This window comes from Micropterus dolomieu, linkage group LG11 (assembly GCF_021292245.1).
Source record: "Micropterus dolomieu isolate WLL.071019.BEF.003 ecotype Adirondacks linkage group LG11, ASM2129224v1, whole genome shotgun sequence".
In the NCBI taxonomy this organism is placed as follows: Eukaryota; Metazoa; Chordata; class Actinopteri; order Centrarchiformes; family Centrarchidae; genus Micropterus; species Micropterus dolomieu.
In genome coordinates this window covers 20,167,178-20,183,670 of record NC_060160.1, presented here as the reverse complement: position 1 = coordinate 20,183,670, position 16,493 = coordinate 20,167,178, and the positions used below count along the sequence as shown (strand labels likewise).

Here is a 16,493-nt window from a genome sequence, read left to right as displayed (position 1 = left end):
TTCATTGAAAAAGTCAAGATTTCTGTATCTTCAAGTTTTTATTGAAGGAGAAAGTTAAAAAAGCTGCACTAACAGCTTCATGATATTACTGTGTTAGTTCTCAGGGGAATCGCGCCATGTTCCACACTGCTGTGTCAATAGTTTGTTTCTCCATCTCCTTAAGTTTAGATTCAAGGACAAGGGGGTCAGAATTGCAAACATAGTTCTTCAGACTTTGTGTTTGTTTCAGGAGGTTGCAGCTCTTGTTCAACAAATGCACGGTGGTCTTCATTGTAGGAAAAAGACAGTGACTTCCTTAACACACTGCCTCCATGTACCTGCTGTGTTTATCCCATGTCGAGGTGTGGGCCATTGCTCACTGTTCGCCCGAGCTTCAGATCCAAGACACACAGAGTGCCAGACTAAACATGGAGCTTACGTGGGAGTCACCCAGGGGCAGCCTGAGAAGAATGCCAGGTCATGGGCTGTGTCGAGGAGCCGTTAAGGTGGCAGTGGTCCCTTGGCCTCTGAGCAGATGGCCTGTAGGAAGCCTATTCACGAGAACAGAGGACTGAAGGGGAAGAGGGAGGGAGAGTTCAGATTGGGCACAGAGGTTTTCAGCTAAAAGGAAGACTTGTCTTGTTGTTCTTCCAAAACAGTTGCAGCACAATACTCCAGTTCAAGTCGCAGCAGAAGGCAAACGTGTGTGTCTTTTAGGTTTGTGTGTTGGCACGCCTTTTAAGCCTTTCATACCCACAATCCTTCTCTGTGTGAATAAACTTTGCAAGAAAAGCGTCAGTAGTGGTGTTAAAAGAAGGCAGTCACTGTGACAAGTTCGACAACCAGCTTTATGCTGACACGTAGTGTTGTCGACAGCTGCTTTCTTGGTCTTTACCCCAGAGAGAGCATTGTTTAGTTACTCTCCATTCATGTAGAGGGACTTCACTTTCTAGCTTCTGGATGCAAGACAAACTTTAAAGTATTCTTCTGCTTGGTAGGCTCATTGATGCTACCAGATTCCAAGGGTCAGGTGCTGCATAGTGAGAGATTTAGACATTGGAAGTAAAGGGGAAGTGAGGATTGAAGTAAGAAAATAAGCATGTTTTCCCACAAGTTTCTAGGTTAATGAAGGTGACTCGCATACTTAGTGTTGAACCAGTCAAGTGCAGTTGACCCTGCATCTATAAGCGTCATTGGCTTGGCTTTACTCAAGGTCCATGTAAACCATGGCCCAAGCATGAATAAGATGGAAGTTATTTGTGTGTTAATGGCAGACCGCAGCTTAGGTAGGTAGGTTCAGGGTTATAGTGCCACTTCTTAGGGTCTGTGTTGCTTTTCAACATCTTCTCCCACTGATTGTCCCTTTAATACGTGACGAATGAAGCCAGCGTTTGGTTAATCCTCTGATCAGCTCAGATTAATGGTTCAAGTTAATTTCCAGGCCTACATGTCTCCAGCCAAGTTTCCACAGTGCTTTCAAGTGGCACTTTTTCACACTAATTCTAAACATTTTAAAGAAGGAGAAAATCATTTCCTTGTGTGGCTCCTTGTCATGTTTGCTTTTTTTGTAACATTAGTCTAGATCTTTGGGATCTAGCGCCTCATGTGCTTTACATTTAAAATGTTCAAATCCCCTGGAATTTCCCTTTCAACTTCATGTATAAATCACACTCTTTTACAGTAGTCCATTTACTCAGTCAGCCAACCAAATTTAACCTTATCTCACAGTCAAGGTGCATGTAAGCAGGAGCAGATCAACTCTTAATGCTACAGATCACTTAATCCTGAAGGTTAGGGCTTTTGGCAGGGGGGTGTTTACACTGTAACCTTACACATGCTGTACGTGTGCTGCGAGGCTTAGTGGCGTTAGCACTATTTGAAAGACCTTCTTGAAGTGTGCGATACATGCGTGTAGGTGGGTTATATTACGCACACAAGACAGTCACACTGCTTCTCCGAAGATGGCCGGTGCCTCCGCAAAGAACGGTCCTCAGCCATTTCTGGTTTTGGATCCTACGCCTGGACAAATTTGGCGGTGACAAGTGAAAAAGAAGCAAGCTAGGATTCCAAGGTTTAAAAATAAACAGACGGGTAAACTGTAGCCTGCTTTCAAAAACTTTCCCAACCCCGATCAAAGACGACGTCATTTACTTGTGGGGAGGTGGAAAAATGCTACTAATGTTTGGTTTGGACGGCTGATTGAGGATAGTTAGATTGGGGGGGTGAAGTGAATTTTTTAACTCTAGCGCCAGGGTGGCACTACAGTACTGTGCTGCCTTGTACAGTACACAGCTTGGTTGATGTGATACTACTGGAAACTTAGTTGGAGTTAAGTTCATTGGACTTCTTCATTACTTTATGGCTGCATAGTTTTGAGAGGAAATGTTTTCATCTCCAGGATGTTGGCTGAATCATTTTTTGCAAACCTGCCAATAAGAACAATGCTTTTTTTTTTACTACCTCATAGTAAGACAGTCTCAGATGCTGTTGCAGTATTGCACCGACTATGTTTATCCCAGTGAGAAACCAGTTGTGCTGCCTACCAAACACTGGCCTCTCCCAAATGCTGGGGATTAGGTCTACTCTTTAACTGGCACACCCGTTATCAAACATGGAGCTCATTGGACGTGGTAAATTACAGTCCTGTAGAGACAGACTAAGCACTAAGTCAACTTCTCTCTCTGTGTTTCAGTTGAGCCAGACAAAGGAATTCATTTCTCGAAATGAGGTGGAGGGGCCCTTGCACATAGGAGCTCCATTCTGAGGAGAGACTTTTAGACAGGTAAGTCTAAGAACTGTTCATATCTGGGTTGTCATTATTATGCTTGATTAGATTTAACCCTGAATTTAAAATATGTCTTTAGCTTACACATTAAAGTCTGTCAATTCTGTTTTCGCCATAGCATACAACTATGGATGGCTGTTTCTTCCTTTTCAAATGTAATGGTCCTTTAAAATGATTTAAATCTGGACTTTTTTGTTATAGCACCTTCACCTATGGTCAGGAGTATAAAGAGTTTAAAAAAAGGTTTTACATCCCTTCCACATGTTGTAGACGGGTGTGTTTTAGTTCTAATCTACTTGGTGAGCTAATTAAAAGACTTGTACACTGTTAAAGCTATTTAGTCGTACCTATTATGTAATCACATCATAGACAGCAGCAGATACAGTATTGCCTCTTACATCTCCAGCAGTTGTTGTACTATAGCATCAACCCTGTAATGAAATGTCTGTGTGGTCACGGCTCTCCATTACTAATGTCAGAGTGTTGTGGACAGTCTGGAAGTGATTTTTCATTGTCATGAACTCTGTCACACATAACCACCATGACAGCCTAAAGCTGTTTATCTGACTTGAATTTCCTATAGAAAGAATGGAAGAATGTAATAAAATGAGAGGAGGGTAGACTATACAGGTTAATGACCAGATGTGATAGAATTACTTATAGCTATTCTGTTTGAAATGCATAAGGAAGGTATTAGATCTGCTGCTGTTTTACTCTGGGAAATGCCACTGCAAATTAAATGATTATGTGTATTAGTATGGTATGGAACTGTAGTCATTATAAGTTATAAATTAATTTTATTTATGTGAGTACCATGCATTTTCATGCCGACATTGTGGTTTTGTTTCCTTGTTTTTATTTTTCCCAGGCAGTGATGGGAAATTCAGAGAGCCAATATAGCATTCAGCGCCCCAAAGGCACCAGCTTTGTCTTCCCTGGAAAACCAAAGCCACTGAAACTCTGCTCAGGCAAAGACAATGTTTCGTCACCCCATTCATGGTGGAAAAGTGCTCCGGTGGGCTCAGGATACAAGGCCAGGTGTGTTGGCCGTGGGTGTCTGTCTCCTCCTAAAAGCCGGCAGCCTTACTCCACTAGGCACTATGACTATGTCTCAAAAGGAGCAAGGGGAAGCCCAGGTGAGAATCGGTGGCCTCGATCACCAGGATGTGGTATACGAAGGAGGCATATGTCAGATAACTACGGAGATAATCCATATGGGGCTGCGCTTAATGGGCACACCCTGAATGGACACAGTGATGAGCATGAGCCTTTAGAGGAACAGAGCAGCCCACGGGTTGTCATCAAGAAGGATGGCAGTCTCAGGGTGGAGTTCACCAACACCTCAGGCAATCCCCTCCTCCTGGATGAGGCTTCTGGTCCTGTACAACTCCTCAAGTTTTCTCCCAACCTGGAATCTGCCTCCACTCCCAGTCTGCCTGGTTCAAGTGGTAGTAGGCAAGATGGCCACCGTAGCGGTCCCCCGCTAGCCTCGACTTCCTCCACGGCCAGGACCAGCAAGGGAAGCTCACTGAGCTCTGACGGTTCCTGGTATGACTCTCCCTGGGGGCACAGCACAGAACTGTGTGAGCAGGACCAACCTTGCTCTGCCAGCAGGACACTAGTCCACTCCCCTATCCACCGGCTTGACTCCTTTACTGAACAGTCTCCCCATGTGTCCATGACAGACCTCTATAAAGACTCCACAATGGCTGCTACCTTTCCCACAGCCCGGGACCTGTCCTCCCAGTTACAAGAGCCTCCACCTGGCCAGAGGCCACACCGAGCCTCTTTTGCATCAGTCTTGGATGTTCCATTGGAGGAAGAATGCCCTGAAGCCCGCCAGTACTCATCATACACCCTTCCCTGTCGCAGGCCAAAAGCCCACACCATGAATGACGATCTGGACCACTATCCAGACCAGGAACAGCACCTGCAGGCTGGATCTGATTACGGCTTCCATAAGAAAGACTCCATCAAAAACCGCATCAGACGCCTCAGTGACTGGACAGGCAGCCTCAGCCGCAAGAAGAGGAAGTCTCAGGTAAGTTGGGCCACAATGTGTTTTGGAGATCACATTGATTTAGTCTTGTGCTCAGCATTTTTAGTGATTTACACCTCTTTATTACTCACAGGGTTCATACAGGGATCTTGTACACATGGTATGTAAAACAACAGGTTTCATACATGAGCTGTCTGTAGTCATCCCATAACCCTCATAGTTTATGCACACAGTAGATAAATGTATCACCCTCTTATTGTGGTCTTCTGTAGTTGCCTCACTACTAGCCTTAGAGCTATAGCTTATTAGACAAGAGAGGACACCAGGAACAGCCATGCACAGACAGGTTCCTGCCTGGCAAGGTTTATTTGATCATGAGCCACAGCAGTGGTCCTGGCATGGCCAGGAACCAACCGCCGTCCTCTGGTCCTTCGCACCACAACACCAGCTGTCTGAGGACAGGGAACAGTGGGATGGCACAAAATGAAATTTGTAAGGCAGCCAGCACTTGGTCTTGTTTTTGCGTGGATGGAACAAGGATGAGAGGTACTTCCTATTACAATGTAAGACATGGCTCAGAGGAAGATAAGTTTAGGGCTGATGTGCAGATGTCACGATGACTGCATTTGGGTGGGTACATCTGAAGTATTATTGCATGCTGATTGTTGCATTGCTGATTAGTTGTTGAACGTACAGTACTTGTCGCATGTTAATGTTTTTAGCTCTTTTGTTTGCAGTCAGATGTACATGTAGGCTGTGAGGGTGTTGATTTATTGATTAAGTGTTTTTTAAGCCTTAGTGATAATCAGCCTAATTATTGCATTTTATTTAAAAAGGTTTTCGAGCAAGCTGATGGAAGTACACAGAAATCTGGGAGTGGAGCAAGATGCAACAGTAAAATATTAGCCCATGAGACGCAGAGCAGACAGCTGATACATTTTCCCAGTAGTAAAATGATACTAGTACTACACAGGCGCGGGTCAGGGGAGAGGTTTGAAATAACCACAGCTTGTCTGCGTGTTCCCTGCACATGATTTTGAGAACAATGTGATTTTTTTTCTTGCAAAGACGACATTCTTAATATCTTTAATTTAGTTGAAACTGAGCCTGAACTCATGTCCCCCTCTATCTTTGAGGCTTGAAAGCAATTGTTTCTGCATTAATTAATTTAGCTTTGCCTTGTAAAAGTTTTAAGAACGCTGTTTGAGCATTGCCAAGAGAATAGCTGTAAGCCTTTGAGAGGCTCTGTTAGAGTGAAACTAAATCTTAGCTGACGATTTTACCCCATCCCTCCTCTAATGTTAATGAATGACTTATGGTTGTTCTGCCTGTTGTGTGGTGCAGATTTTCTGGGCTCTGCTCACGGTCCTTAGAGAGTAAATCTGTGTATAGGGATTGGTGTTCAGTCAGTTGGGCCTGACAGCAAACCAAAGGACAAAATATAATTGTGTCGTTGTATTTGAATGGCATTTACTTCCTTGCTAGAGTAAGAATTTGTAAGCTTCTCCTTATGCTTATACAGCAGATAATGCTAAGTGAAATTTATGAGCTACTTTGCCTTGACACTGTCACTCAACCCTGCAGTGACAAATACACAGAAGACTGACAGTATTCATTTTAAGCGTCACACAGCTTTCACTTTACATTAGTAATGTCTCTCCTGCTTGCCGTAACACCATGCTAATCTATGGCTGTGTGTTGGTGCTTGACTGTTTTACTCAAAGAAAATAGAATCCATTATCTGCACCAGGTATTGGGGGTCTGTCTGTTTTTAGAGATAAAACATTTAATTTGAAGCTTAACATGATTTAATTGGGGGCAAAAACAAAACAACAACAACAAAAAAATTCAGTGGTTGCTTCCAGCTCTCTAGGGCCCATCCACACTACTGCGTTTTTCTTTTAAAACGGAGACCTTTTGCTACGTTTGCACCTCCCGCCCAGACTAAAACGGTGAAAACAGACAACACAAGACCTGAAACAGAGAAGTTTGAAAACGCTGCCGATCCCTTTTTTGTTTTAAAACTCTGGGTAGCGTTTTAGTGCGGACAGGGAAAAACGGAAGACTTTAGAAACGATGACGCAGACGTTTGGCTCTGTGATTGGGTCTTATAAGTCATGCGAAGCAGAAACACAATGCTACTGACAGAGTTTTTGATTTAGTATTTTTATTAAAATATCATATACCGTGCAAATAACACTTATAGCCTACACTTGTACTGTGCATGTTGCCGTTACTTTGCGATGAAATGAGCCCAGTTTTCCCCCGCCACATCCGCTTTTAACTCCTGTGTTACATTCAGTAACAGTCGCAGCTCGTTCTTGGTCCATGCAAAAAAAAATCCGGTAGAATAGACCATCTGCTTCATGTTTACACTGGCACGCCCATGCCCAGTGTGCGTGAATAGCCACTAGATGTGCGTTTTCAGTCGTTTTAATATAGACGGAGATCAACTCTGATACGCAGCCAAAAGCTGGTGTGGAGGGAGATCGTATTCGTTTTAAAACTCTGTTTTTAAACTAAAACAGAGTAGTGTGGAAAGGGCCTTAGTGACTGACAGGGCCTGTACAAGTTCATGTAAAAGTAACAGAGGTGCTTCAAAACGGCTGGTCTTCAAACTGAATTTTCTCTGTCCTTCGGGGGCCATTTTGTTGACTGCCAAACCTCCTGGCTAATATCTCCATGGGCTGGTCACAGGGCCTCCTTTCAGCAGGTCAATCAAAATCAGAAGCCCCTCCAGCTGGACTCCATGGCTCTGTAGTGGGTTGAAAGGTCACAATACAACCCTGATGCCAAAGGCCAAGAACCTGCTTGTAATGAAAGGCAGCTGGAAGAGCACTGGGCTGTGTCGGCTAAAGGAAACTTGGGAAAGCTGAAAAAGACCCACCCTGTGCTCAGTACACATTTTCCTATGACTATACTGTCCTGTCTTTCATGGTGGCAGGTCGACGTAATGGTTAAACAAAGCCTGTCCTCAACTGACTACTGTGGGTTCAAAGGGTTCATTGCTGCCCTGTAGCTAAACACGAGCTCTGCTCTGTAAGGTTGGAAGATGTGAATCAATAAGAGATTACATTACTGTTATTTTCCACATATTGCAAAGAGTTTATAAAAGCTTTTCAACACTATTCCATTCTTTTGCTGATGATATGGGCAAATTTGAATTGTTTGTTAAATGTCAACAATAGGAATAGCATAAATAAGGATGGAGAAGATGCGGACGAAGCTCACACAGGAACAAACAAAGACCAAGGATGAGCATGACAGTGCATTCTGTGTATCTGCATGTTGAGAGCACTCCACTCTGTTGCCAGTGGCAAAATCAATGCTGCAATCTAGTCAAGTGTAGGTAGGCCATCATTAGACATGAAAGAGTGCAATTCCATCAAGTGTTCATTTGGGGAATTGGGAAGCCACAGCAGACCTCAAATGACGTGAAATTGTCTGAGCCTGGAGTGTTCCAACCTCCCAGGTGCCATCACAGGAAATTTGTCCCACTTTCTCAGCCTAGCGAAGGGTTTAAGAGACTGTAATGCAGACTTTGAAGTAGGTTCGAGTGGTTTGACTAGATTTTTTCAAAAGTTTCTCCTCCAATTTTGCAGCGCCTTGGGGTTAATTGAAAGGAGCAGTTACATTTTTGTCCCAATGTAAGCTCTATATACATAGGTGTAGAAATCTGGGGGCAAACTTGGGGTGTTTTTGCAAAAATGTAGGTGGGAACAGTAATTCTGTTAGCTGATTTGGAAAGTTCCCAACCAGACCCTATACCTCCAATGATGACAAATCAGTGAGACTGCCGTTCATCCTCTAGCCTCTCATGCTCCTCGCCTTTTCTCCACTTGTTGTGCCTTATCAGGAGACCAGGTACAAGGACCTGAGCGATGCCTTTGACAGTGGGGTTGATGGCCTGACTGCAGACACCAGCTCTCCTTCCCAAGTCTCCAGCCTCCTCTGGTTCCCAGGAGCCTCCAGGGCCCAGTCATCAGGTGCCATTCACCAAACGACCAGCGACGCAGTCCGCCAGAATATCTATGAGAACTTCATGCGGGAGCTGGAGACAGGCACTGGGCAGGGCGGAGGAGGAGGTGTTGAGAGAAGAGACCCGTCTACGGGCACTGAAGAGGGGGAGAGCAGCAGTGAGTCGGCTGAGGGCTCCTTGGAGCAGCTGGATCTACTGTTTGAAAAGGAGCAGGGGGTGGTCCGGCGGGCTGGCTGGCTTTCTTTCAAACCCCTCATCACCCTGCACAAGGATAGGAAGCTGGAGCTGGTGACCCGCCGCAAGTGGAAGCACTATTGGGTGACCCTGAAAGGTGAACTAGGAAGTGAAGGAAGAAATTATGCACCTTTTAAAATTGAGTCAAAAAATATGATGACTTGTGGTTTTAAAATAATTCAAAGTTAAGTCGATTATTCAATTTTTAGATCTGTAATTCAGTTTTGAGGAGAGGATGGATTCCTCTTTGTTCTCAGGGTTTTCCTCTTAATAGAAGTCGTGTCCTTGACCATGGCATCACACATTGCGTTTGTGCTTCCCTCCTAACCTAAAAGCTGACAGGGAATTATGCTGTTGCTTTTGGCCAAATGGATAAAATGTAGGCCACCAAATGTGTGTGTATGTCCACATACTGCTTTTACAACATGGCTTTGAAATATTTATTTAAGAGCACCTCTTGGAAGCTTGGAAGTCACAAAAAAATGAAAAAGTTTAAGCAAGGACAGCCTCCACATTTTTATGATTCCAAGTGCCCTTTTGGGAGTATGTAAAACTTTTGCGCTTCTCTGTTCGCCACTCCTGCAGAACTTTGTTAGATGTTTTTACAAGGACATTTTGTCTATAAAACATGAAAGATGCTGCAAAACCCCCACACTCTTACAGTCTAGAGAAACCTGTCTCGATGATGTTCACTTGTTTTCTGCATCACGTACTCATGCGCATTTGTGTCTGTCTCTCTGTCTTTGTGTCTGTATTTCTGCTCCCTCTTTTACAGGATGTACACTGCTGTTCTACGAGACTTACGGTAAAGGCTCTCCGGAGCAGGAGCTGTTGCCTCGCTACGCTCTTCTGACCGAGGACAGCATCGTCCAGGCCGTCCCAGAGCACCCCAAAAAGGAGAATGTTTTCTGCCTCAGCAACTCGTATGGAGACGTCTACCTCTTCCAGGTGAAGCACGTCAGTTGACACACTGCCCATGTTAGAACATTTCCGCTCAGTTGCCATACATGGTTGTAGTTGCATTACACCGGACATACACCTTTAGGTTTCCCTTCCCTGGAGTGTATCGTATGAAATGAACATTTTTGCCATGTGAGGGACATGCAAGCAAAATGCCCAAACTTTCCAGCTGAGGGGTCTGAGAGCACATCCTATTTGCCCATTGTGCATACTGACCTACATATCACTACCAAATTCATGCCCAGTCTTGGCTCTTTCCATGAAGCATCCTCCCACATAAGATTATAAGCTTCCCAGACTGCTGTATGTCGCAGTGTCCGGATCTACATCTAATAAAAAAAGTTCTGTGTGAAGCTGACATGGCCCCAGAGGCAAGCAGAGAGAAAATCAGCCCTGTAAAATAAAGCCTGGGTTTCATCCTTTTTGTTTCCACTGACATGGCTTCTAAAGGAGGTTCAACTGTTATTGAAGAGTGATAATCATGAATTAGCATATTAAAGGCAAATGTATATTTGATTTGAGCAACAGTTCATAACCTGTGCTTTCTCATAAAGGCTACGTTAATAAAGTTTTATTTTATTTATCCAGCAAAGCCCGGGTTGCCCCCCAGTGATTTTATTGTGAAATATGGTAAAATAACACAAAAGCAGGCAGAGCAGATTTATCAGCTGTCACATCTCTGAATCCATCTTTTAACGCGAACATTGCCCTTGCTACTTAATCAAATGGAACTCCCTGTCCCTCTTTGCCCTTCCAGGCCAGCAACCAGACCGACTTGGAGAACTGGGTGACAGCCATCCACTCTGCCAGTGCCTCGCTGCTGGCAAAGCGTCAGGGGAAGGAGGACACTGTGCGCCTGCTGCGGAGCCAGGTCCGCGGCCTGCTGCAGAAGATCGACATGGACGGGAAGATGAAGAAGATGGCCGAGCTGCAGCTGACGGTGGTTAGCGACCCCAAGAATCGCAAGGCTATTGAGAACCAGGTACGGGTGGAATAATGATACTGACTGACTGAGAGACGTTCTTTGAATTAGCTGGGACTAATAGCAGCATCACTAGGAAAATCGGAGGCCTCTATCGCAGTTGACACTGCATTATACATTCATGCCCTTGGAACAAATTTACAGAAAATCTGATGAATTTCTTTACAGTACTGATAGATCCAGTGGCATAACACATGCATAGAAGTTTTCATTTTCAGACTCTGTGTGTCGTTATTCCACTTGATACGTGTATCAACCACATGATGTGCCCTGTTTAATGTTTCTGATTTTGCAACTGTGGTGACAAGCCTCTGCTTTATATTTGTCTGTGGGTGGGTGAAGTGGCCTAAATGCATCAGTCCCCAAATGCATCATGAGGGGCCCAGGGGAGCAGCTCACTCCCCGAGCATCAGATTGGGATTCCAGATGTTTCCTGGTAATGGGCTCTCAACATGCATTATGCTCTTCCTCCTCCTCCTCACAGCCTGGGGGAGAATCCAAAGCACCCAGCACTGTGCTGTAGCCTACATACAGAAGATTTCTGATAGGTGTAAAAAGCCCATAACCTATAACTTAGGTAGAACCCACATACTTTTTAATGCAGGAAAATCCTGCTCCTTTTCCTTTCTTTTTTTTATTTATTTTACCTTTGACTCAGATGGTCAGTGACTTGAAGTCCCTCTTAAAGCAAATGTATACTTTCTGCTCATTCGTAGCCATAAGGTCTGCGTTGAATGCGCTAGCAAAGCCGGATAGACTCATTTCAATGGAGATGTCTCTGCCTGACTGTGAGACTGACTGACTGTGTGCTTGTATCTGTTTCCAATTAGCCAGGATGCCACCTCAGAGTAGACAGAGAGACAGACGGGGTTGGAGTCAATGATAGGGTCAGAGGGGTATGTGACAGGACTCTGATATAGGCACCCCGAGGCTGATGATAGATTTAAGGTTTCGGTGGGGTTGTCTAGCACCAACAGGGCAGTACTTTGATGTACCCCACCCCCACTCATGTCTACTGAAATTAGTGCCAGTAGACCTCCTTTGAAGACTGCCTTTGCCCTCTTTCAAACACACAAGCTCACGTACACACGCACACGCTGCGATCAAGTTGCATTCAAAGACTTATTATGCATTTGGGCTTTTACAGAGAGCCAGGGGCAGATGTTAAAGAGGGGCAATAAGAAAAGATGAAAATCTGTTCAAAGAAAGGCGTATTTCTGTCGAGCTTAATGGCTCTGAAATGGATGTAAATAAGTTGTGCACGCAGGCCAGATGGGCCCAAACATGCCTTGCTTTTCACTGATGTTGAATGATTGTCTTACTGCACTGATTTAAGCCTCCTAGATGCATGAAGCAATAGACTGCATATAGGCCTTTATCAAAAAATTCTGTTCATCGGTGATGCACCCAGCATGAATCATCAAATCGAATTTTATGCACAGTACTATTTTAGAACATCCCCGAATGAAGACAAGGATATTTCACTGTTGACAAACAGATCCAGATGGCGTGTAAATCAGAAGCATGGTAGGATCTTATGTGACTGTTATACATAGAGATGAGTTTTTCCAAAACAGCAACTCTCCTAAATTTGTCTTTTGCTTTTGAGGAAGGAGCTTATCTGATTTTTACTCAGTAATACCTCCCTCCCCTTCTAAAGTCATCTTCAGACTGCTCAGTGGAATTAATTCACAGTTCCTTCAAGCACTGTGTTTATATATATATATATATATATATATATATATATATATATATATATATATATATATATGGCCCAAGAATAGCAGGATAAAAGATCTGCTTTGCTTTCTTACGTACTATCTGAGGATTTATGTACAAGTTTCAGGTTAAACGGAGTAACGAACAAGAAGAATTAGAACTAACAGGAAGGTCTTTAGACAAGTGGAAATGTGAAAGGAATACACAATTTGCCTATTAAGTAAAGAGAACACAGACACAAAAGTCATCCATGTGTCCCTGTAAATCATTAGCTTTGGTTCTCCAAGCTAACCATACTAATGCTATATATTAAATTGTAAAAAGTTGTTTTGTCAAAACCAGTACACTTCTTCTGTTAGATGCTAACAATCTCTCTGTAATCCGTAGCAACGACAGATAATTAGCTGGTAAATATAGTACATAAAAGAGACTGTGCAACTTTTGCTGACCTGCGGCAACTGTGACACATAGTGACACATAGTGTAACAGTTGCCCAAGTTAGCAAACTGACGTCTGGTGTACAGCAATATTTCTCTAAAGTTTGCTTATATTAGCTAACATTAGCCACTAAAAGATACCAGAACCAAGTAAGGCAGGAGCTGCAAAAGTCCTGAATAGAACATGGGTGTTTTTTCTTGCTTGTAAGAAGAAATACGCATCACTCATTGTTGCTACGAAAGGACAGAACAATCATGAATATATTTCAAACTGTAACCATACTGATTTTTCCAGAGCTAAAATTTTATATGTGGATCCATTGCCATACTGTAGTATTTGATAATTTTTCAATTATTTCAATTATTTTGATAACCGACATGCCAAATGCAAGGTCATTTTTTAACCAAGGCATGCAGTTTCCTAGTACCTGTCCTCATGGTCCAAGTCCGGAATGGGAATAATGAATGTCATTGACTCAAGGCCTGTTAACTGAGGCCACCTGCACAGCTATGTACATAGGCATTTTCATGGGTTTAGCACATGACATAGCCTAGTATGGTCCCATGGTGACTTATGTGCAAGTTCTTTGTTTAAGATGTTTGAAAAGTCAGATGTTCATAAAATAGTAGCCTCCTGTCTCTCCTCAGACTGTTCCTAATTCTAAAGAATGCCATTAATGTGAATGAGACCTAATTGGACAACGCCATACGGTGCATTATTGTAAATTAACTCACAGCGCAGACGAGAGCTATTAAAGTCAGTTGTTATAGAGGGTTGTTTAACTTGAGTATTCTCATTAAAATCAGTCTCCAGTCAACAAAATAAGCACCTTCTCATAGCTTTCATAGTGCAAACAGGGATAGGGGGAAGGCAACTGTAAACTGTGTGTATGTACACTGTGTGTGCGGGGTGGAGGTTTAACGGGTGGTCTGTGCAACATCACCTCTCTCTCTAGACCTACATAAAAAATGGGCATTAGGATTTACTGCACTCAAACTCACTCCTCTGCAAGATATGCAGGCCCCCCATCACTATGAAACCTCCACCAATGTGTGCCCTCACCCTCAACCAGCATCTGCAGGCAATTTCAGCTTGATGGAAAGCCCTCCACTGACCCTGGACCCCCCCCCCCCCCCCCCCCCCCCCCCCCCACCCCCCCCCACATACCTCCTCCAAGTCTTTTCTCAGCCACCACCCAAAATCTGTCAGAAAAATCACATTCAGAACCTCTACCAAAGTAAAAATCTTACTTTTCCTTCAGATCCAGCAGTGGGAGCAGAACCTGGAGCGGTTTAACATGGATCTGTTTAGGATGCGCTGCTACCTGGCCAGTCTACAGGGTGGAGAGTTGCCCAACCCGAAGAGCCTGCTGGCAATCGCCAGCCGCCCCACTAAAACCACTTTGGGGCGCCTGGGGATCTTCTCTGTCTCTTCCTTCCATGCACTGGTGAGGAAGTCTGGCCTTGAGAAGGGACAGATGAATGACTAATGAGTTAATGCACCATACAGAGTCAGTAGGCCAGCAGTGTGTCCTGTTTAGATGCTTTTTAACATTCCTTTTGCATGTGATACTTCAGTTTTAATTAACTTGATGTCTAACAGTAACCTTGAAAATCATTTAATCATTTGGAAATAAAAAAGCATCCTGCGAACACACCCTTTATGCATTACTGGAGGAAAATAAACCTAATTAAGATGGTCTGATTAGATGGAATTTTTTGTTGAGCTAAATGATTGCAGTTCTGTTTGTCTGTTCAGATCTGTTCCAGAGATGAGGCCACACTCAGAAGGCGCTCATTGTCCCTAACTCACAGACAGCGCAAGAGAGGCCTTTTCTCCTCGCTCAAAGGCCTTGACAACCTTACGAAGAGAGGCCGGGACAAGAGGCCCTCAGCATCACAGGTACTACTGAAAACACACACACGGAGATCTTGTTCACTTTTATACAATATTGGCACCAAAATGTTACCTGTAGCAATTTCTCTAATGTGATGAAAGATTGCAAAATAAACTTTGTGAGTTTTTTTGTGTTCTTGTCAGAGCTGAAAGCCGAACAGCAGCACTTAGACCTTGAAGTGACACTAAATAATCTCCATTGAATCCCAGAGTAATGAAACTCTTCAGGTGGTGTGGATTAGCAGATTCTTAGCAGGATCACCCATTTGATGCATTCAGCAGGGGCAAACTACCCACATGCATAGACATAACATGAGCATGCAGAATATGTATGCATGCGTGCACACAGTTTTGCGGTACACTGCGTATGCATGTTTTTTGAGCACACACAGTCTCTTGAGACTTACTGCTGAGAAAAACTGTCTTGACGCTCACACCCTCAGCGCGCATTGTGCATATCCGTTAATGAAACAACCTGAAAACATGTATTTCTTGCCCTGTGTTGACATGAAAGAAAGAAAGAGACTGTTACAGTCATGCAGGGCTTTCAGCACATTTCCCTCCCAACGAGATTTTATTAATTAGAAGCACATAAGCTCACATCCCCCCTGCGTCCCGGTAAGTTCGAGTGCACACCTCCCATCAACATAAACACAGAGGCGCATTCCTCACCCAGGTGCAGAGGTGGGGAGTCTAAATCCTCTCAGGTTAGTAATTAGACTCATGCGAGCTGGTTATTTATTGATACAAAAACCCACCACTCTGTAACCTGAAGGTACGGCCCAGGAGAATACTCTACTCTTGGTGGTCTATTTTAAGAATCGCCAGGGGAAACAATCATTTGCTGAAGTCTTTCATAGATCCCTGTTCTTTAATTGAGACCATAGGAAGGGAGAGGAGTTTGGTTCTGATTAATGGCAATCTATCGTCATCTTTCTGTCTGCTGTGAAGGCAATATGGATTCTTATTGTTTTGGAGCTAGCACAGCTAAGAGCCAATCATGTTCTCCAGTAGGTGAGCCCTGCTCACAAGATGTTCCCTGTCCCATTGCGCTTGCTCTTATCGAGCTCACCCATCCCACCACCTGCTCTGTGATATTTATGTTTGTGCATTTGCACACGTCTGTCAGCGACTAGGTGTGTATGCGCGTGTTGTTATTTTTCTGGGGAACTCCAGCCGACCGGCCTAACGAGGCCCAGTTACATTTCGCAGTGCAGAAGGCCGAGGTGGCGCTGCAGCACACACATGAATTATTGAAAGCCATATGTGGTAGATGGCATTCTCCACTCTTTCCTCAGCCCCGCAGACACCAGCAGATGGTTGCTGTAAAGACCTTAAATATTAAACAGCCTCCCTTTATTTTTTCCCCATGTCCCCCTTCTCTTACAAGCCTGTTTTAGTGCTTTTCTGGTATTTTTTTCTTTACATAGAGGCTAATAAGGAACAGAAAATGGCTGGTAAGTTTTTCAGAATGTTGGGTTTTCCTGGACATCTGCTGTTTTTGTGTTCACTTTTTTGCAAG

At 43.9% G+C, this 16,493-nt stretch overlaps 1 protein-coding gene across 2 annotated transcripts in view; it reads left to right on the top strand.

Annotated features, from left to right (window-relative positions):
• tiam2a (TIAM Rac1 associated GEF 2a) overlaps positions 1 to 16,493 on the top strand; it is a 61,291-nt gene that overhangs the window by 11,583 nt on the left and 33,215 nt on the right. For both annotated transcript variants that reach the window (XR_006827077.1, XM_046062509.1), the window contains exons 2-8: positions 2,672 to 2,761; positions 3,633 to 4,805; positions 8,620 to 9,073; positions 9,752 to 9,924; positions 10,694 to 10,918; positions 14,337 to 14,522; positions 14,834 to 14,977. Coding sequence is in view for 1 of the 2 variants with exons in the window: in XM_046062509.1 (XP_045918465.1) it covers positions 3,639 to 4,805; positions 8,620 to 9,073; positions 9,752 to 9,924; positions 10,694 to 10,918; positions 14,337 to 14,522; positions 14,834 to 14,977 (2,349 nt within the window). In the remaining variant the exon portion in view is untranslated. The remainder of the gene's footprint in view (positions 1 to 2,671; positions 2,762 to 3,632; positions 4,806 to 8,619; positions 9,074 to 9,751; positions 9,925 to 10,693; positions 10,919 to 14,336; positions 14,523 to 14,833; positions 14,978 to 16,493) is intronic.